The 22,469-nt window shown below is 38.5% G+C and overlaps 1 protein-coding gene across 2 annotated transcripts in view; it reads left to right on the top strand.

The window, feature by feature from the left end:
* The window catches only part of COL4A6 (collagen type IV alpha 6 chain), a 112,836-nt gene that overhangs the window by 22,315 nt on the left and 68,052 nt on the right, over positions 1–22,469 (top strand). For both annotated transcript variants that reach the window (XR_014952476.1, XM_077786549.2), the window contains exon 3: positions 18,602–18,685. Coding sequence is in view for 1 of the 2 variants with exons in the window: in XM_077786549.2 (XP_077642675.2) it covers positions 18,602–18,685 (84 nt within the window). In the remaining variant the exon portion in view is untranslated. The remainder of the gene's footprint in view (positions 1–18,601; positions 18,686–22,469) is intronic.

The following is a 22,469-nucleotide window of genomic DNA, read 5'->3' as shown; positions in this document are numbered from 1 at the left end:
TATGGATTGAAATGAGAGAAGTCTCTCACAGTATAGGAAAACAGGAACCCCGAATAGGGTCTAAACCTCCTGAAATTGAGAGCTGAGTAGCTGTGGCTCTTTCCTGTGCTTTGGCAAGAGATGACTGAGGAAATTCCAAATATTGGGGAGAGCAGTGTCCTTGGTCATTAATAAGAGGTAAAAAGAAAACACGGAACTGAGTATGTAAACTACTTCTTTCCAATAATAGACTGTATTTGTGGAGTTCACTCTTTAAAATCCATAGGTCCTCTCTTGGTCCTGGTAAACATGAAGTTACCCTCAAAATGACATTTAAATCTTGTTCATGGCTGGTTCACATAGTTTGTTCACATAGCTTTAAAGTATGGGCTGTATGCAAAATGTTTTGGTAGTTTTATATCTATAATTTTGTATATATAGAGATATATAAACTCCAATTTCTGGTGCATGTACGAGGTGCTTTGTCTAAATACCAACTTAGAGTTGGGCATACAGTACAAAATTCTCCCTTGAGACACAGGCATACTCAGTCACCAGATAAAATGGCATTTGAATTTGCTTGAGGAGGACATTTTGGTAACAAGCTCAATCTCACCTCTGCTGGAGTCTGTCAGAAGTTTCCATTGACCTCTCTGAATGCAGGATTTACAAGTACTTGCAAATCTTTAGTGAGGTCAGATTCTTTGCCTCTCATGCCAGTGCACCCAGCAAAGAAAAAGACTAATCCCATGAGGATCTGAGCCCATCAAAGTGAGAGAAGTAAATACATTTGAATACTTAAATTCAAACCTTGTATCCCCTATTTTCTATGAAGTGCAGTCTTACATTGCACTTAATCCTATCTAAGTGTGGGCTACCCCGTGTCCTGATTGTGGTTTCCTGCCTCCCTTTGGCTGGATCAGTTGGTTGTATGGTGAGGGGGGGATCAGTTTATTGTTCTGACAAAGAAGCACCCTCTGCTGTTCTGACCCTTCACAGACTCACAGTTTGCTGGCTCTGAAGAGGTGGGAATGGGGAACAACACGACAGGGAGAGGAATCTCTGAGAGTGGAAATGAGACTCTGTAGTCTGGAGGAATTAATGTGAAACAAGGATGATTGTATGAGTAAGCCTTGCCAAATCAAACTCTCTATTCAGGTACCAAAAACATACTCCAACTATTATTGACTGAGCAGAGTGAAGGAACTAAGTCAGCTAGCATTGTGTCAGTGAAAACACTTGAATGTTGTCGCAGCAGATGTGTTTTGTCCCTTGTCCCTGTGTGTTTTAGGAGTAATGTAGCACCCATTTCTAGTTGTATCAGGTTGAGACTAGCCTGAGTGTATGTGCTGTTTTCTTGAAGAAAAGTTTAATAGCTGTTTAAACACTGTTCTAACTAATCTTCTAAAAACTGTTGCATCCTTTCAAAGTTTTTTCACTGACCTTTGTTGCTTAAATTTCAGTTAGAGGAAGGAAGAATTATAGCAGTTCATATTGATGTAACTTGGTTGGAAAAGGTGGAAAAAATAGTTAAAGGTCCATTTAGGATTTTTTTTTTAGATGATAATGACTTTCTAGTCACTTCGTGTCATGACAAATACATGATGATTTCAACAGTCATCAAGAGACTGTATCAATAATGGTCTCAAAGCACATGAGTAAGTTGCAGAAACTTTTAACTTCAAAGTGATGTACAAATGAAAGGGGCCTCTCAAACAAATATGCTTTTTCTGTTTAGTGCTATTGCAACCAGATTATGCTGTGTGTGTGTGTCGTAGGTGATAATGTGGCAAAAATACCCGGGGTTGTCTGGTGGAGGCTTTCAGGGACTGCAGGACTATGCAGCTCTTTCTCACTGTTGCTTTATATCCACTTCTGGAGTGGTGACTTTATATCCACCTCTGCAGTGACTACATTGTGTTGTAGATGTTTTCAGAACTCAGGCCTGGAGAATTGCATTTTTTCTTGTGTGAGGCTTTTAAGCAGAAGGAAATAGTGGAAATCTATTTCAATAACTTTCTTACTCAGTTGTTTGTTACGAAAGTTTCTCTGTTCCGTTGTGGTGAGTTCAGATGTCAGTCCTTTTGAGGAAGATAATCTACTTTGTTTTACCTGTTCAGGTTCCTAACATTAACTTGGGTGGAGGCCAATAGTACTGGTACTTACCTGGAATTGTCCTGTGCATGTATTTGTAGAGTGCCCTGCTGATATAGTCTGACTGCTGTACTGAATGGCTCTGCTCTGTACTCTGTTTCTGCATGTGTTAATAATGCTAGATACAAAGTGCTGTAATGATGCCTGCAGTACAAAGCATTCTCTCAGAAAACACTGATTTTCTTCACCAAAATGGCTTGTTTTGTTTGTAGGCCTATAACTATAACACTATTGAAATTTTCCTCACTAGATTTTAGACATTCATTTTTTCCCTGCTGTTCTATACACAGAACAATCTCAGTAAGAGTGAAAACAAGGCTTTCAAGACATAGCTTTTTGAAAATTGGTTTGAAATGGTTTTGACATCTTCAAGAATTTGAACCAGAATTTGTGGCTACTTGTTTTGGGGATTTTTATCATTACCACTATAGTAAATAATATTTTCTAGAGCTTTTGTAGGTTTCTAGGATATTCGTGTCCTGCAAGCCCAGGAAGGTGATGTCTCTGCCTCTGCATTTACTGTCTCCTGAGCCTTCTATAGCTGAAGAAAAAAAGCAGCTAGGGAAGAAAGGAGGGTGGGGAGTTTAACTAGAGTGTGTTCATTGGCAGAGCACACCTGGTCTGCTCAACATGTAGGAGAGGTAGAGCTGGTCTGTGATTATAACCCACAGGGTAATGGCCAGGTCCATCTGTAGGTGCATGGCTGTTGTAATCTTGCAGCCCTGGGAGTCACATCTGTTGAGAGCTGATGAGTAAATCATCTTGTAAAAAGCAAATTATTTAATCTGATGTTATCTAAATAATGCAGTCTTACTGGACAGTTCAAATTATAAATTCTTTCCACTCCTGCATTTTCAGAAATTCTGGGGAACATGAAACACTAAAGTTTAAGTTATTCCTGGAGCATATCTAAATTCTGTGTTGCTCCCTATTTTAACACTGCAAAGGGCCATGCAATGGGAGTCTTGAAATATTCTCCTAAATTGCAACACATGTAACTATAACTAAGCCTGTTCTGATGCTATGGCAGGGGTGGCTTTGGGAAATTCAGTGCAGGTCTGTAAGTTGTCTGTCTGTTCAGTTTATTTTTTCATGCTAAATTTGCTGTTTGTTTCCAAAATTCTCTCCAAATTTTCTTATTTAGGATATAATATTATCCTCTAGGACATTAGTTTTTTTTTTCTGATGTAGGATCATAATTCTTCAGTGTGTCATGTTGTAGCTGTGTATCCCTGAGCAAAGCAACAGGGCTGCAAGGAGGTTGGCTTTCATTGTGATCTGCTCTACTGCTTTTTGGGGCAGGGTTGGTCAAGGGCAATTCAACAGAGTTTTGGTAATAGGCTCCAAAATCAAATGAACTTGTGCAAGGCAAATTTACAGCGTGCCTTTTCTCCTTAAGAAAAATCTCACTGGCAAACAATCTGAAAGGACCCAACATCTCAATAAGACATGGTCCCTCCCCTCTGCTCCCTGTCCTGAAAAGGCCCTTTGTTTCCAGATTTCAAGGTGGGCTCATTGACTTTCATGTTACCATGGAACCAGCGTGTCTTTCTTCCTGAATTATATTTGCTGGTAATCTCTACAGCTTTTTCAGCAAATTAACACAGGTGATTTGTGAGTGGACTTGGTTGGACTAAAGGCCAATGAAGAACCTATTTGAGTAACCAGATGAAGAAATACAAGGTGTAAAAATAAAGTTTTGGGGTAGGCCTTGGTTGAAAGAGGGAGGGCAGCTAAGCAGAAATGCTGTTAACTTCTAGTTTCTATTATGTGTACCCCAGAAGGCTGGTGTTGGTTTTGCACACTGGAAAACTTAAATGCAAAGTAAAGGTCTGTTAAAATTTAGAATTTAAAATTGACAGCAGTACTTAGTATGGAGTTAGATGAAAAAGGAAGAGGTACTTTCATGGCAATTGATGGTCCACACAGTTAAATGCTAGATAATTCTAATTTGTTCAGTAAAACCTATACATACATTTACTATTTTTTCTCAATACATATAAATCAGCTGTCTAATAATACAACTGTATTTGACAATTTAGATGGAATAGTTTTTCTCCCAAAAATTCTGATTCAGTGAATTTGAGGAAATGGACAAATTCTGTTGACCTTCTGTACAGGAATGATAAACATTTTCATAAAATTAAGCCACTTTGATTCTAGTCCTGTTGTGGAAGTTTCATGCTTTGATATTCCATGGAAGATAGGATGATTTCCTAGAAGATACATTGTAGTTCAAACAGGAGTTAAATTGTGAGGTGGTACAAGATGATTACACAAAATCACAGAATGTTTGGTACTGGAAGGGACCTCAGGAGTTCCCCAGATCCAAGCCCCTGCTGCAGCAGGTTCACCCAGAGCTGGCTGCACAGAATCACCTTGTCCAGGTGGCTTTTGAACATCTCCAGAGAAGGAGACTCCACAACCTCTCTGTTCCAGTGCTCACCCTCACAACTGAAGAAGTTTTTCCTCCTATTCAGGGGGTGAAACTTTGTGTTTTGGTTTGTGCCCAGTGTCCCTTGTCCTGTGCTGGGCACCACTGAAGAGCGTCTGGTCCCACCTTAACACATTTGTTGTGTTGTCTCCAGCCTGCCCCAGCTCCGTCAGCATTTCCTTCTATTGGACATGCTGCAGTTCCTCATCATCCTCTTCACAGCCTTCCACTGGACCTCCTCCAATAGCTCCTTGTGTTTCTTCATCTGTGGAGCCCAGAACTGGAGGTAGCACTCTAGATGTGGCCTCAGCAGTACAGAGTAGATCACAAATATGAACCTGACTTGAGCTGGGAGGTTCATTCTGGCTGAGGACAGGCTGAGCTGGTATAGCCAGCTTTGAGTCAGGGCTCACAGGTGCTTTCCTTGAGTTCAGACTGACCCACCCCACAGATTACACTCACAAGTCATTGTTCCACATTCCCAATTGATTGGGAAGAGAGAGATGGGCTGGCAGGGTTTGAAGTCAAGGTACCAGCACAAACCTATTGAACCAACCCGCTGGACAGAGTGGTAGCATCATTGCAAATGAGTCTGCTCAAGTCTGGCAGTCATTTCAGTGCTGGGAATGACAGGCTTGGCTTGTGAGGAGGGATGATGCAGGTGCATTTGGCATGGTAGAATAGTGATTTTTCATCAGTTAGACACATATTTTCTGTTGGTTCTGAGAGAGTCCTTGCTTTACGGAAGGTGCTGTAAACTCACTGAATCTTGGGGTGCTCAGCACTTGGTGGGGCAGGTCCCTGCTGGGCCCAGTGCCAATAAGAACAGTTCCTTTCTCTGCCTTGCATTTCCTTGTGAGTGATAGCACTTGGAAATATCTGACTCTGTCATTTTAAGAACATCTGTTGTTTCGTGTCACAAACCATGGTATTTTTCATCAGGAACCAGTGTAAAAGTTAGAATCCAGTTTACCAATTAAGGAAAAAATGGAGTAGTCTTTTCTTGATACAGTATAATTTGAAGTAAATACCATGCAAATGAAAGTACAATAGGACAGGCTGTTAAAAAAACACATAGGAGAAATTAATACCCAGTATAGAGAAGAATTGTTTGTTCTTACATTAGACTTTTTACTTATATTTGTCATGTTATTATTATGCATGTGGCCAAAAAAATAAAAAGAAACTGCTTAAGTTGGCAAAGTCCTTGAAAAAAGTTGTTTGAAATAGCGTGGGTGTTTTTTTCTCAGGAGGGACAGCTGTGCTTAGCTAGCATGTTGCTCAGTGAGACCGTAAATTTTAGCACTAATCTTCATTTCGGGAATTGTTGGGTTTGCTGTTCTGAGTGATAACGTTCAAGGTTGGATATTAAGTTACTAAGAATTTTTTAGTAGTGTGTTTTTACATTGCATGTACAGCAACTTTTAATCTCCTGGGTAGGTGCTGTATGTGTAGTGTAGGTCATCCCTTATCACACTATGCCTGACAGCTAAGAAATAAATGAACTCAAAACAAAATTTAGGACACTTTGAAAGCTTCAGATGAATTATTTGGTGGTATGGTTTCAACTGGGACAGTGTCCATTCTGAGCAGTAATTCCTTTTTTGTTTCCTGTTTTTTTTCTTTTTTTCTTGTTGTTTTTTGTTTGTTTGGTTTTTTTTTTTAACTTATTTTCAATATGGTGGCTGCTGGTTCTTAAATTAAAAACCTGACCCTCTGAGTCCTCCATGTCTGAGCAATTCTAACTGCACAACAGTGGAGTCAATCCTGATGGACTGCTTGAGAGGATTTTTACAAACAGGTCATAAGATGTTGATTCTAGTGAAATTTTGTGAATTTTATCTCCACTCTATTGGTTTCTCTGTTTAGGAGACATTTGTCCATTATCTCTAGTGGGTTTCAGGGAAGACAGAGCAAGGTAATGCCTTAAGCAGAATGACTTTATTATTTTATAAACTAACTTCTGTAAACATAGTTGCTTGGACTTCCAGAATTAAATAACTGTTTATTTAATATTTTGTCCATTTTTTAATGTTAATTGGTTAAGACTTTATTTTGGCTGCTTTTACTTCCTGAGTTGCTTTCTGTCATCTCCCAGATGAGAAGTCCAGGCAGTATGGCTTATGACAGGGGTAAAAGGGGAGTAGAGGGTTAAAAATTTTAACAAGTCACCATTTCAAACAGTTGCTTGCGAAGGCACACACACCTATTGATAAAGATCTATGCCTTTGGCATGAAAGAGTTCTGAAGATTATATATATATATTGAGTAGGCATTTCAGTTCTAAATTGCATCAGACTCCACAATCTAATGTTGTAGATAGTTTTAGTCTTTCTGATGACAGATTTCCCTTTGCATGGTTTAATAAGGACTGAAAAAAAATATTTCTTCAAATTTCATGTCAGGTTCTGTGACAAACTGGACATCTGAATGTTGATGTTGAATATGCTCACTGTATGCCTTTTCTTATCTGTAAAACAATCTGAAAACAAAAGACTTGTTTTCTGTCCCCCAACATATAAAATAATACATGAAACAAAAAATCTAAAAAAAAGTTTTACTTACATAGAGGAAAAAATTGAATTAAAATATTAAATTAATGTTTGCATTATTTTCCACTTGAGGAGTTGTGATAATGATGTTTCCAAATACATATTTTCAGTTTTTTTAGCTGTTGCTAAGAATAGTTTCATTTTGTCTCAGTTTTTCCTTCCCTTATGCAGTACTAGCAAACCGAGACATTTGGTTCTATGTTTTCTAATATATCATTCTAAAGCTCATACTCTGCTTAGTAGCCTAGAAACACACCTAATAAAATTAGGATATTTGTAAATAAAATTACACATTTTTTCTGCCAGTTCTATGTTTTGTCCTTTTTTGGTTTCCTGGGAGAAACGTTTGCAGCACACTTTGTCTCAGATTTAATCAGTACCTATTCCTCAGCAAACATGCTCTTAACCCTGTCAAAATACTGCATCAAACTATGCCTCCTCTGATCTGTTTAATCTAGATAAATGTTATAAAGGCTTTTTGTCTTTTCCCACTCCAGACAGGTAAGATTATCCATCATGGAGATTGTACATTTTGTCTTGGCAAAAGTTTGCAAGATCCACAGTTGATGAATAGACATCCGCTCGGCTCAGAAGTGTTACTTGAAATTTAATAGACCTAACAATAAATTAAGTACATGGCTACACAATGGAACTACTTGAATTTCCTGTGACATTTTATATAGTTGTTTACCTCAATTTCTATTTTCTCACTTGTCCTTTATCATTGTCACTGGAAAGAGAAGTTATCACGATATGGCAGGGTCTTCTCCAACATTTAGAACACAGCCTTTTTTGGTTTCTCAAGTTGCTGTCTAACTTACATGTGGCTCAACCGTGTAGTGAGTGTGCAATGTGAGTGTGCAGTGTGCTTGCAAGGCTGACTGCAGGGGAATCCTTAAGCAAAACACTTGTGCCCTGCAGGGGAGGGCTTGACTGGCTGAATCACTACAAGGGGTTGTTTTACCATGAAAGGACAGGTTGCTTGAAAGCCTCAGTGAAATGAGAAGGGCAGCCCAGAAAACAAATCTGAACCAGCAGCTGTAAGAGTAAATACAACATCCTGTTGTGCATGTTATATGTTGTATCTATAGATAGAAGTGTGATTATTCTGTGGCAGTAAAGTCACAGGTTGATTTTACATCTTGGATTCATCAGACAAACCAGAACCCTCAGAGTCCTGAGTGATCATTTAAAACTGTGGACTGTGGTGCTATGTTTGTTCTGCACATGTGTCCAACCAGGTTCAGAAGAGATGCAGGAACCTCTTCCAGGGGCTATACCATTGCTGCTCTACAGAGCAGATGCAGAAAAGCACACTTTGATTGTTTCTTTGTGAATGTTCCTCTGCCCACTTTTCGAATTTCCAGGGCCTAGGATGAGCTCCCCCCAGAGCTGTTGTGTGAATGTGAAGTAAGAATGGGATTCCTGAGAATGTGCAGGACCTGCATCTCTCAAAGCAACCCAGACATACTCAGCTGGAGAATGGAGAGCAAACAGACTTGGCTGTAGCTGTTTATACAGGTTGGGCAGAATTTGGAAAGAGTGTTATTTCTGTTATCTAAAAGTCCTGAATTCCCAGCCTTATGTCCTCCAACCCCTTGTTATTCTTCTCTGCCTGATCTGAAGCTGTCCTGTCTTCCTTGCACCCCTTCACCCCTACCATTTTTATCTGCATTTGGGATTGCTTGCCTTTGTTCACTTCCAACTGAGGGACAGGTGTTTTATTTGCTCCCATGGGTTTAAAAAAGAGACTTTCATTAGGAATACTGCTGGGGGTAAAACTTGAAAGGCCCCAAAGAATCTGTTGGTGTAAATGAATGTTGGGAAATAAGTGTTTTCTGTAGAAAACCTGCCTAGTCTCTGCCTGGCTTTTTTTTATTTTTCCTGTCAGCAGGCAGAGCCTGCAGGCTTTTGGGTTCATGTGCTGCTGTAACCCAAGCTCCTGGACCATGCTACAGAACTTGAAAGGTGTGCCCAGATCTGTTTCTCCAATGTCAAAAATATCCATTTTATTTAATCCTGTAAGGACTAATTTTTTCAGGTTTTCTTTTTTCCTAACCTTTGTTCTGTATGGAATGAAAAAAATGCATGAAATGTAGTATTTCCAGTAGATAAAATTTTTGCCCTCCCTGTCTCTTCCCAGAGATAGTTTGTTTGAAAAATACTTTGCAGGACCACCACTGTGTTTGTATAGAACAATAAGATAAATGTGTTTATAGATAAACTGTGTTCAGAAACTTATGGTTATTTTCATCACTATGATAGGAGGGCTCATCTAAGTCACTTCACTCTCTACAACTATAGCTAGAAAAGGGAATTACTTTAGTAAATCCATGGTTTATTATGTAAGCCTGCTTGCATGATGATGTAGTATCTCAAATGCATACCCTTGGTTTTTTAACATAATTTACTTTTATGATACCTATTGCTTTGTAATTCTGATATTTTTATAGTGTTGGAAAATTCTTAATTGCCAATTGATTTATCTTCTGTTAGGGACTAAATGGGAAGTCTTTGGACTTCAAAGGGCATTTAGACTGCATTTGCTGCTTGGATGGGCCTTTTATGCAACTTTTCTTTTGCAGAGTTGTAGGGCTACAGACAAACAACATGTCTGAATTTTACTCTTATCACTTTTAATTTGTTTGCGTAATTGGAGTTGCACACAGATGTACATACAATTTTAAGGATATTCTAATAGTTTATTATTTTTCATTTTAATATAGAACTGATGTTCTGATTTATTACTGACATTTGTGCTAGCACAAGATGTTTGTAAATGGTACTGTTATCCTGGTGGTATTCTACATTTCTCATAGAGGATAAATGACCAATCCAGAGTGCAAAGTTGTTAACAGCCAAGAGTAGACAGTTGTATGCTCCTGGGACATGTTGAGACTTGATAAATCTCACTCCCTGAAGATAGAAATAGTACACTAGAAATAACCTAGAGGATAGAGGAATGGATCCAAAGATCCTTACTTTTTAAAAAAACAACATTTTTTTCTTAATTATGTTTACTACTATGGTGCCCAAACATTAGTTAACAACAAGGACCCATTGTGCAAGGACACAAACATAGTTGCAGACATCTTTTTCCCCTAAAGGAGAGCAATTTCTCTGTGATCCTACTCTTTGAAGTATTTTGTGGGTGGAGCACACAGTGCCTCCCTGGTTTCTTTTGTGATTTAATTAACCAAGAACACGCTATGTGCATGGTACTTTCCAAAGCTGGTGTAGTAAATCTTTCCTAGAGAACTTAAAACACAGTGGGATGTCTCACTGTGCTATTTGCAGTGGCTTTACTCTGTTCTTGCTTCAGTCAGTGACAAAACTTCCAGGGAAATTTGTGAGGATGTATCCACATACAAGCCAGCTCTTATTTTCAGGATCACAAAGTGCAAGGGAATAGAATCTCTACAGAGATAGAGGTTGAAGAGTTAATCATGATGGTGCTATAACAGGTAGTCCTCTGACAGTTCCAGGAGATGACTGCATACGTTTTTATTTAGATACTCTATAATTATATAGACTTTCAGCTGTTTGGGCCTTTTGGCCCTTCTGTAACATGTAATGAAGATTGTCTATTTAAAAAATAGGATGAAAGCTTCGGTGAAAGCAAATGGGTTGCTGAGTTGTTTCTGAGTTGTTTATCTGTGCCACTCCAAAAGGAAGGAGTGACCTTGGAGTAGATATTGTAAGTGAACTGGAAAAGATGAGTAAACTTTATACCTGTGGGCCATAATACTTTGCTAACTTTTGCTGCTCATGAGAGTGGTTCTTGGCAGATTCCACCATCTGCAGCTGACGTGTTCCATTGATTTTGGAAATTTAATTTGGGGTAAGTATATTAATAATCTGAACAGGCAAACACTGAGTGTGTAACCATCAGTTTGGGATACAGGCATAGCTAATTGTTTTTGTGTAAAGTAGACATGCCCAGCCCATCTGGGTATAAATTCCATTATTAATGACAAGCTCCAGCAGCAACAATCTCTTGCTACTGGAACATTTTTTAAAGTAAACTCAGTTCTTAGTCACTCATTTTCATTTTCAAAACTGTAGTCCTCTGGTAATTAAACATGGGACACCAGAGTTTTTTAATGAGTGGCTTGATAATGTCACCAGCAATTTGAATACGAGGCACTCTGTGAGATTATTTAGTGCAGATTTGGAGTCCCAGCTGCAGTTAGAGGAGGGCTTGCTTTCCCTCCCCAAAATATGGACTTTGTAGAGTAAGAATTATTTGTCAGAATAATGTGCTGGTTGAAGTTGTCCCAGCCATTTTTATCATTTACCATGTCATGGGATGGGGATGCAGGAGCTTTTCTATGTATGCATTCTGGAAATACTAGAGGTGTAAAAGTGGCTATGGCTAATCAGGATTATTTCTGTCACTTTGCTGTGGAGAAAAGTTGCTGTCTAGGTTTTTTCAATGTCTGTGCAAATGTGCATACCTGGGCATTCAGTACTGAGGGCAACCTTTTCCTAATCGGACAAGGAAGGAATCCGGAATATTCTAAACATTTTATTTTGTCCTATGGGCTAATCAAGAGAAGCGTGTGCCACATTTGAGCTAAAAGCTATATAACATATTTATTTAAAATAAAAGTGTCAGATAAAAGAGGGATTTTCACACACTTCTCTCATGTGTTTGGAATAACACTACTTCTCTTATACTTACAGATCTATTTTCATCTTTCTTAAGGTGATTATTCCTTCTAAAGAAGGAATTGTGCTATTTGGATTTTCTTTCCCTGTCATGTTCAGAGTTATTTGTGGCAGGCTACTGTACTGCTTTGGCCTTTGTGGAAGGTGAGGCAAACCCAGGAGGAGCAAATGCATATCCTTATTTCTTTGCAGGATTTTTCTGTGCTCAGGGAGGTATCCTGAGGGTGTTTCTGAAGCCTTCTCTGAGCAAAGCCAGCATGTGCCCAAGTTCATCTCTGTTTAGCAGGGCATTCAGCAGTGTTCTTAGGTCTCAATGATATCAGAATTAAGCATGGAATTGTAGAATTGATTATTTTGGTGTTTTTTCACTAAAGATACATTTAACAGGGTACAGCAGTGTACAGCCTTGTTTCTTTGAAGGTTATGTTTTCATTAGGGAAACAAAATAGTTGTTAATAAAGAAATTAATAGTAATGTGGATATGTATGCCATATGTGCACAAACAGAGCAGACCTGGGGAGATTTTGGTTATATATATATATATATATAATTTTTTTTTTTTTTTTTTTTTGCCACAAGTTGATTTACTTTGCTTAAGAGAGAATTTAATGGAAAAAAAACTGGCATGAAAATAATTGAAACCAATGGTATTCCTTTGAGCAGAATTGGTGATGGCTTCAGTGACCTTGGTGGTTACACCAGTCCTTTGACAATACCTTGAAGGATGCAGTCAGAAGTGCAAAGGACTAGACTCAAGTGCAGTGAGGGTTGACTGGCTGGAACTCCCAGCTTGCAGCTTCCATCTGTGTTTTAGACAGTGTTTAATGCTCAGTCAGCTGAGCCTGCAGACCAAATTGTCCATGTGAAGAAATGCCTCTAAAGCCCCTTGGCTAAGAGGCTGTGCTCATGTGCAGTTCCTTGTGCTCATCCTGCTGTCACTGTCTCCCCAGCAGAAAGATCAAGCATCCTCTCCCAGCTGTCTCCCACACATAAGGCTGCATTGACCCCTAGTGTGTCTTTCCTGGAGAAAGCTGTTACAGAAGAAATATTTTTTCAGCTGACTCAAATCCAAAAGTTACAGAGAAGGAGTTTAGAAGGTAGCTTTGGCATGGGAGGTCAGATGCACTCCTACCTTCACTTCTTAATCCACCAGCATTTTGCTGCAAGTATCACTAAAGGTATGGTACCAATATTTTCCTTGGGTTTTGCTATTTAACAGTCAGCTCTGAAGCTTTCATTTTGAAACGGTTTTTAACAGATGGCTTTGGTGGCATTTTACTTTTCAAAAATAAAATGCAAACAAAAAATTGCTATCGTATTTTCAAAGTATCTGGTCTGTGTTATGTACAAATTTGTAGGATGGATCACAGTGGACACATGCCAGCTTACCTTCTGATATGTACTTTTATGATAAAAAATACTGTGAGCATCCCTTTAACTTGAGGTGAAGGTCTTTCTTTAGTAATTTTGTTAGAACTCTTTGCACAGTGGAGGAGCCTGAGCCATTTTTGGGGCTGATGCCCTGAAGATGGAGCTGTTCAGAGCCAGATTCAAATCTGTTAACATGGAATAACCAGTATGTGATATTTCTGCTCCTGTTAGGAGACCAGTGATTTCCATGGGACTATAAGAAGAATTTGGTGCTAGTCAGGCTGAGAGAGGGGCTTAAAGCCTGACTTTATGTGTGGTATGTGAGTTAGTATTTAAATAGTCTCTTCCTTTTGTAGGTGTTTTTTACTCTCTAATTCTGTCGAGACTCAATGAAAAATGCTTTTTCAGGCTTTTCACAATTTCACATCAGATTTTAATGTAGCAGGTCATAGGAGAAATGTGCAGGTGTTGAAAGCAGAGACCTTGAGGACTGCTTCTAAAAATTTTTATTTCATGAGGTCAGTTGCTTTGGATTTTTTCCCATTTGTTTGACTTCCAGACATTTTTGGTGCCAAGGGCTGAAACTGGACTGGATGGGAAGGTGATGCTTTGACATGAACCACTTTAGGAGCAAAGGAAAAGTGGCAGTCACTGAATACTGTCTCATACTGTGACTGGCCACTCTGTCGTATAAATCTCTTGTCAAAATGGATTTCCATTTCAACAGAATTGTTAAATTCCTTGCCTTTGTAACTGGAAGGATGTTGCTTTCTGCTTAAAAACTTCAGTTCTGCAAATATTTATGGAAACTTACACACACTTGCTTTTTGTGCCAGATTGTCCTTCCTTTCCTTGGACTAGTTAGTACAGGACAAGCTAATGTTCTGTCCCTGACAGCCACCCCCTTTGCTGATTTATATATTCTTGCCAGAGATCTGTTTCCATCCCTTCTCAGTTACTGATGGCCATGTGAAGTACTGCTGAGCAGCAGTGGGGTATTGAGAACACTATTTCAATAAAATTTGTTGACCTTTCTGGCCTTTTCCTTTCTGATGAATGTATAGGGCCATTATGTCACTACCCAAGTCTTCATTCATTAATTTAGCTAAAAGCCACGAACACTCAAATGAGTGAGGTTATCACAGCAGCTCATGAAGTGAACTGAGATCCTAGGTTTCACTAATTTTTTTGTAGTGAAATTTTGCAAGGGTGTCTGAATTTCTGGTACTGTGAACAAAATTTCCTTATTAGTCATCCATTATATGAAAATTATTTATTTGAAGATTCCAGAAGTTTTCATTATACTTCCTTTCTAGCTTTTGATTATGAAGTTTCTTGTTATGATTTTGTATTACTGTAATGGAGCAGTCCTTAACTTGATTTGGAAAGCTACTGCAGACAAGTGTTGGGGAAATAAAGTCACCCCTGTCATATCTCTTTATGCAAGTTAGAGATTCTTTTACTTTCTGTTTTATCATAACTTTTTTTTTCATCATCCTTTTTTCTCTTTTATCATGAGTATGCTCTTTTTTCAGTGGACTTTACACACTCCAGTTTTGTGCACTACCATTCCTTAGAATCCATTCTTTACTAAAATTTTCCAATTAATTTGCCCATTTCTACCATTGCTACTTTAGATTTCTGATGATAAAGATTATGTTTTTAACCTTTCTGCAGTCCTTTCCCAAAACATGCTCTCAGCCCATTCCTCTGGCTTCATTTTCCTATCTGATTGAAGTTGCTGTCTTCAGATGAGATCTTTAAGCCTTCTGCAGATGATCCTTTGAAACAGAACAGGAGTTTTGATGCCAAATTGAGCCCCAGCTCTTGCATCTGAGCTGTGCCTCCTGGAGTTCTCCCACTAAAGTCTTTTTTTAGATGGTTTACTCCTACCTGCTCCTACCTACAATTTTTGGATTTGCAGGCAGGTCCTTCCAGGTCATGTACTTTTATTCAGTTGCCTTGTATGTTGCTCTAGGGAAGCTGGAATGAACATTCTGGGACACCTCCTGTGGCATCACAGCTGTGAGGTCTCTTTACTCTTTGGCTCCAGTCCAGAACAAACTGAAGTCAATGGAAATATTGGAATGCCACTGCTTCTTCATGAATTAACTGTGCATAAATGCTTGGTACACCAGAAGCATGAGAGGAAAATTTTCCTTACAATGATTCTTGGTTTTGAATGTTTTTTAATAATAGTTTCTCACTTGTATCAAAACTTCTCAAATAGAGTGGGTTTTTTCTACATTGAAATCCTGGTAGTGATTCTTATGTAAGCCTGAAATAACTCATTTAAAATCAGGATGTCTGTTACTCAGTTGATATTACAGCTGTTTAAATCTCAGAGTATAGGTTTTAGTAACAGTGCTGCTATTTTATTTTTTGTTTTCAAGATCTTGGTCTGCTTCCATGCGATGAAATGAAAGTGGTTTCATTAATTTCTCTTATATTGCTGGAGCTTACCAGGATAACTAATAACCTTTTTTTTTTTTTCATTCTTAGTTCTTTTCAAGAGCATATTCATCAATGTGAAATTTAGAGCAGTAGGAAAAAAATAATCCCTTCCCTGAATACATGCACAGAACAAGTATGACAGGCTTATGTTTTCATGGTCAGGTTACCATCTGTAAATGTTTGAATGACCTTACATTCATATGTATGAATGGGAAAATGTACTAACCTTTTCAGAAGAGAATACTATTGTCTAGAATCTTATATGCAACCTTTAGAGTTGTGTTCACAAACATTATGCACGTGGCTGTTTACGATTTAAATAGTCACGGAGTGTCTGATGTCAGCTACTTCCCCTAAATAAAATACTCAGGACATGTACACCTGGTTTGGAGCCAACTGGCTTTGCTTTGCTTCCTTTCCAAATGCCTTCATTCATAAGTAAGCAACGTGACTCCTTGTGCTGTGAAAAAGAAACCTAGAAGTACGTGGTGAACACAATTTTACACAAAATAGGGACATACTTTCATTTTTTCACAAAGCTCAGTAAGAGTTTTATCCAGCTTCCTATAAATTAAAGAGAAATATTTCTTTTGACTTCAGTGGGATTTTGACTAGAACCATATTTACTACACTGCGTCAATGATGGGAGCAGCAGGAGCCCGAGGGACAGAAGGAATGATAAATTTTTGTCCAGTCCTCTGCCACTGGGAATGACCTGAGTGCCACCAGAGGCAGGGGATTAGTGCTTTGAGACAGTGGCTATTGCAAGGCAGTGACCTCTGAGGGTTACAGGGCTATGGTGAAAGGAAGCTTTGCCACTGCTCACTCCTGGGAGGCATCAATGGACAGAACCATGGGCCCCGAGGGCTTGTGAAAGTGACTCCTGGAACCAGGAATAAGCTGGAGAAAAAGTTGATTGGAAGTTTAAAACTCTGAAGAATTTAAGGTTGATAAGTTCTGGGAAAGCATAATCTGTCTACCTGGAGGCATAAAGCTGTGTGTGGAGAGTTTAAACATAAGGTTAAGTGTCAGGAATAGACATATGCATTGCTTAGCAGTGGGTCCAGATCTCCACTGTGAAATGTGCACATTAACATAGGAAAAGATGTATCTCAGTGGACTTCAATCTAAAAACAGGTTCAAAAGAAATTACCTGTCAGCAGGGTGTCCATTAAGATAGAGACCAGTTTTTGTGTACTGAGCCCTTGCTGTTGCACGTTGCAGACTCAAGTGACCATTCCTTGTCTGAGCAGAAAGCTTGGAGATGCTCTTACAGGCTATTCTAGAACCTCTAGATACAGTTTGTCTCCTCTTGGCTTTTGGGTAGTTTATAGGCTGGCTGGTAATTTTTGTTTTGTTAGCTATTTGGTGGTTTTTTACCTTTACTTCATTCTTTATTTTTCTGCTGCTGCCAGTTAGAATTGTCCGTGGTGCATTTCCCATGATGGTGCCTCTCTTGTGGTGCCTTTCTTCAGTTCCAGTTTTGTGTTAGATCCTACCATAGGATTTTAATGAGTAGTCCAAAAGCCCCATATCTAATGGCGCCTTATCTGAACAAAGCTGCCAAAATGTCTGCAAAGTAATTTCATAGGATTTTTAAAATATTTTTTAATACCTCTTAGAATTGCTTGAAGGTTGTTATGACTATTTACAGCAAGAGATAACACTCCTTTCTAGATAGGGAAGTATGGGAGATTGGATTTAAGCCTTTTTGTTAATATCTTTTCATTCTAAATCCAAGAATGTTTAATTTAGCAAAGCATTATAAACATCAGCATGCATAGAAGTTTTTATTTACCTTGAGCAGAACACTGATCAAGTGATGTCAAATTAGTTACTTCCTTTGAGAAAGCTGATTCAAAGAAGCTCAAAAATTGAAAAGCTTGTATGAATTGTCTTTCATTTTTCACGTTCCTCACTGTCAGGAAATTTTAAAGGCTTTAAAAATATTTCCTGTGAATGCTTTTAGTAAGGAAATTTTTGGCTCCAGTCTGAACTTGTTTTGGCATTTAGTTTGGTCACCTTCATATGAGAAGCTTAAATGCTTATTGCTTTCAGAATTTCAAAGCCTATGGACTGTACCTGAGCATGCTGGACAGTGAAAGCTTCCTTAGAGAGAGTGTTCATAGTGTGTGACAAAACTACATCACTGAAGGGGACCTTTTTTCCAGGACTGACAGTATTGTCAGTAGCACTGCAGGGCTTTGGGAAGCCCAATCCTTCAGACCTGTTCAGTGTGGAAGCAGGTCAAACTCTCTAAACTAAATTCATGTTGTTAACTTTCATGTGCTCTATTAGCTGGGAATTAAGTTTGTGATATAGAGACTTCTGATTGACATAAATATTATAATTATTCTTGAAACTAATGCCAGTGCAACAAATTTGGAATTTATTTTTAGTTTAAATCCAGATCCATGGTGGTTTCCTACATGCTTCCTTGCACATGTGTTCGTAGTTTAAAAAGCCATTTTCTCTCATCCAGTAGCTTTTGTTCTTGTGGTTTAGGGATGCAGCTTCTTGTTCTTAGAAACACGGAAGGGTCCCAAAATCAAATTTGTCTCGATAGTTTCCTATTGATGTGAAGACACTTGCTTATGCAGGATGGCTGAGGCACAAGTTGCAGTTACCAATCACGATCCTAGTCCAAGAGTGTACTGAGTGTCTCAAAAACATCATCTCGTTTTATGGGTTGAGAGCCCTAGGAAGCACTCTGCACCTTGCAGAAGAGCATCAACTTGTGTAAATTCACTTGTCCTCAAAGAATTTCTGGCCCAACTTTTTTTCTGTTTATTTGGTGATTCTGGAAAGGACCCAATTGTGGAAAAGTTAAAATGTAAGTACACTTTGCCAAATTACTTCTCAGCAAATTCACACAATAAAAGTAATGTAGGTGAAAAGTGTTGACAGACCAAATGTTTTAATTAAAGAAAATCTTCAGCTAACAAATAGTTATGAAATTCAATTTTTAATTTTTTTTCTTTTTTAGGGTGGAAAGAAGTCCTACAGTGGGCCATGTGGGGGCCGCAATTGCAGTGCTGGATGCAAATGTTTTCCAGAGAAGGGTGCACGAGTAAGTTTGTTTACACTAATATAACTTGTCCTTGCCTCTTATCAATCTTTTTAGAAATAAATTAATAAATAAACACCACGTTAATATGTGTAATTCTCAATCTAATGACCTCATGAAATGACAAATGATGAAGACCAGCTGCATTTCAAATGTCCCTGGCCATGATTTCAAAAGCTATTCTGAAGATTTACAAATGGCTGGCTTTGTAATGAGTCTTCAATAGAATCCTATTTCTTTATGGGATCTGAGCCCTAGTTTAAAAGAAGTCAGATGGTTTTTAAGTAGATTACAACAGTTAAAATTAGGAAAGTCAAAGTAGTGTGGGCTTTTAATACAGATTTTGCCCAGGCCTTACTTTAATAACTTCTGTTTATTTGTGGAAATGTTTTTGATTTGTGTATTTGGTTGTGGAGGAATAATAACTCAGAATGGATCTAAGCAATTCCCTTTGAGAAAGTTGTTTGTGTAGCTGAAGTCTCTCTCTCCCTAAAGTCTTTATTTGAAGAAGCCAAATGTTTAAGCAAGATTTCTGTAAAAATCTTTAATTTTGTTTGCTTTTATGAACAGAATATAACTTAATACAGCTGCTTATCTCCTGTCTTAGGGGAATGCAGTAATTGACTTCACTCTGCCTTCAATTGCAATGTTAATTTTTGTCCAGACACCATCTACTTAATGTTTTATCTTAAGCTCTAGAGCATTTTAACATGTATGAAAATGAATCTTGCAGATTTTGATTTTGGAGATGAAATGAGGAAAGAGCACACAGTAGGTACTTGAGGAATTTGAAAGGCTTAAAGAGAAGGGAAATTATACAAGTTGTCCTGTTTAATTAATCAGCTGTACTTCCCAAAATCATATTGAAAACTCATCCTCTGAGCAAAACCAAAAGAAATCAAGTATTATTTAAACACTAGCAATCCTGATTTTGCCTGTCTATTTCAGCGATACTGTATGTGTACATGCAAGGCATTACTTTTTGGACTGAATTTAGAAAAATGTTGCTATTTAAAAACTATTGTTTTAAAAATTATGTTTTTTTCTAATTGCAGATAGAGTTGAGTGTGAATGCTTAATTGATAACTGGTGATGTGCTTGCTCTGAGAATATAAAAATTCTTTCAGTTCATCATGTGGCAGAGGAAAAGCATGTCTAAACAGATAAGTAGAAGAACTTTGCAAGGAAGTTCTCAATATATCTTAGAATATGAGCTAAAGTGAATTGCTCAATACCTTTTTTGATTAGATACAGTAAGAGACAGACCTAGTTTGGTTCTGGAACACAATATCCTGTAAATGCTTTGACCTTTAGACAGCAATGAGCATCATTCTTCTGTCTCTTTACATTCCTGGGGTCCAACTTGATTGTTTGAAGTGGCCACAATGCTGTTGACCTTGCAGTTTGAGCTCTTGGCATCTCTTTTGTTAAGATGTCACAAAGATTTTAGGCTGTTTTCATTGCTGACCTGAGAACTCATTTGGCTTTTAGCTTATTTCTTATGTGACCTGTGTGGGTAGGGCATTTTCAGTCCTTCAGACACATGTTCCATCCTGCTGAGACCTGTCCATGGAGTGAAGTGTCTGCTGCAAATGGTAATCTTTCCCTTTTACAACACTGCTTCCATCAAGTGTGCTGAGCCCTCCTGACACCTTCTTGGACATCAGCAGGCAGCTACTGGAGGCCTGCCATGCCTGGGGATGTGGAGGTGACTGGCTGAACTGGGGACGGTGTGATTATGTATCCTCCACACAGCTTGTTTCTTGCAGGACACTGTACAGCCTGAGGCTAATTCCTTGGCTTCCTGCCTAGCTGCTTCCCCACTGCTGCAAAGCCTGTAAGTTCAGAAACTGAGACAGGACTTCGTCAATGCCCTAAATCCATATTTTGTTTAAAAAACTCTTTCAGCTGTCAATTTTGCACAATTAACCAGATCAGAATAAAGCTAAGCTTTCTTTCTAAAAGGAAATAGCTTAAAAGCACAAGAAAAATGACAATAAGCTGACAGCTTAATGAAAATAATATAGACAATGTCCTTAAATGTCCTCCCTGAATGCCCTTTGGATCAGATCAATCTTTAAAAATTTTATTTAGGCAATAAAAGTGTCAAAACTGCTTCAGACTACTTGATCAGTGAAAGATATTTCTAGAAACAGGATGCAGTTGTGTGTAATCCACAGGTGCTCACGTTCTTGTTTTTGCTGTAGACTGCTGCTGTATGTGTAGGATATATTAAAATAACACCAAAAACCACAAAGAAAAGCCGACCAACCAAAAAAACCCACCCCAAAACTCAACAAACCAGTATAATCTCACTGACTGTAAGACTGACCTTGTTAGATTAATCTCTATGCAGTGAGTCAGCAATTTGTGGAATAATTGAGATTCTTTTCTGAAGGAAGGAGCTGCTTGTCTAGCAGCCCCTTAGGGAGCTCTCCTAGCAGTGTGGTAAGGCACATCTCCTAAAAGAGCAAAATTTCCCTTCTGTTGTCCAAATGCTTGGCTTATATTTGAAAAGCTGTAATGTTACCTTGTGCCAGTTTTAGGCTGTGCATTGAATCTTGATATGATCCAATTTACTGTGAAGCCTGCACAAGAAGAAATCTGTTACGGAAGCATTCTTCATCTTAGCCAGTGATTCAGAACTGGTTCCTTTATCTAATGATGAGTTAATGAAAAGCCTGTCTCTGCGTAATTCAGTGGTCAAACTCCCGTCCATTGCAGCCATTTTCCCCTACTTATCAGTATTTATCTTGTAAAGATGTGTGAATAGCAATCCAGTGATTTGTGCAGAAGTCCAGTTCTTCATGAAGAAGTGTTGTCTTCACTGAAGGGTCCCAGCTAGGACCTTGTCTGGAGATTTTCTCTGAGGTCAAGTTAAAAGTTAAACTGAGTGCATGGCTCTTACTGCTGAAGTGCACAAGAAGATAGCTACACATGGTATGATAGTGTAACAGTAAATGTAATAGCAAGTGAAGCCCAGGAAATTGATTTTAAACCTAGGAGTTTTGGATCTGGTTGTTCCATTCCCCTAAACTGCATTGTTGGAACTTGTACTGATTTTGATATGAAAGCTAATGTAATGCTCTGCAAAGAAAATGCCAGGGAGCATCCCAGAGGTTACACGAGCCCCTGTCCAGCTGGAATCTCTAGGTGAATGTGTGGATCTTCTAAATCTCTGTGTCCCTCTGTTATCCAACTAAGGCAATTTGAAAGGGATTCTGCTGTGATAGTATTTGAATGAACCTTGCTACATAAAATTTTTTGGGATAGGAGAAAGTCTGAACACAAACTTACACTGAACCCCTTTTTGCATACAAGACTTACAGTCATCTTTAGGAACAACAACTGATGGGTAAAAAAAATGCTTTATATTCAATTATGAAGCACAAGAGGAAAGGTGAAAGAAAAGCAACCATATGAAATAAAAAGTTAAATGAGGAGGTGAATGTAAATTAAATTACTAGCCCCTATCCTAGTGCAAGGATATGTTCATTTTCACTGCAGGTGAGTGATCTACAACTAGAAGATTCTTGGGACTGTCAGAAGAAATTGCTGTGTTGAAAAAAGTGTTTTTCATTTCATTTTCATTGCTCACTGTTTGTCCACAGTTTGTGGGCAGGGATAATGTTGATGAAAGTTTCATGCTGTATTGGTGGCTGTCTTGCTAAGAAATGCTCTGCAGATAAGTCAGCAGGGAACAGGAGGCGTTTTTCATACTTTCAGAGTATCAAGAAGCACTAAATAGTTGGCAGCCTGCATCATTTCATTTTGCAGCTCATTTTGC

The sequence above is a fragment of the Lonchura striata genome, chromosome 4A (genome assembly GCF_050655825.1).
Source record: "Lonchura striata isolate lonStrDom1 chromosome 4A, ASM5065582v1, whole genome shotgun sequence".
Taxonomy (NCBI): Eukaryota; Metazoa; Chordata; class Aves; order Passeriformes; family Estrildidae; genus Lonchura; species Lonchura striata.
Note: the sequence above shows the minus strand (reverse complement) of the source record. Positions and strands in the feature narration are given on the sequence as shown.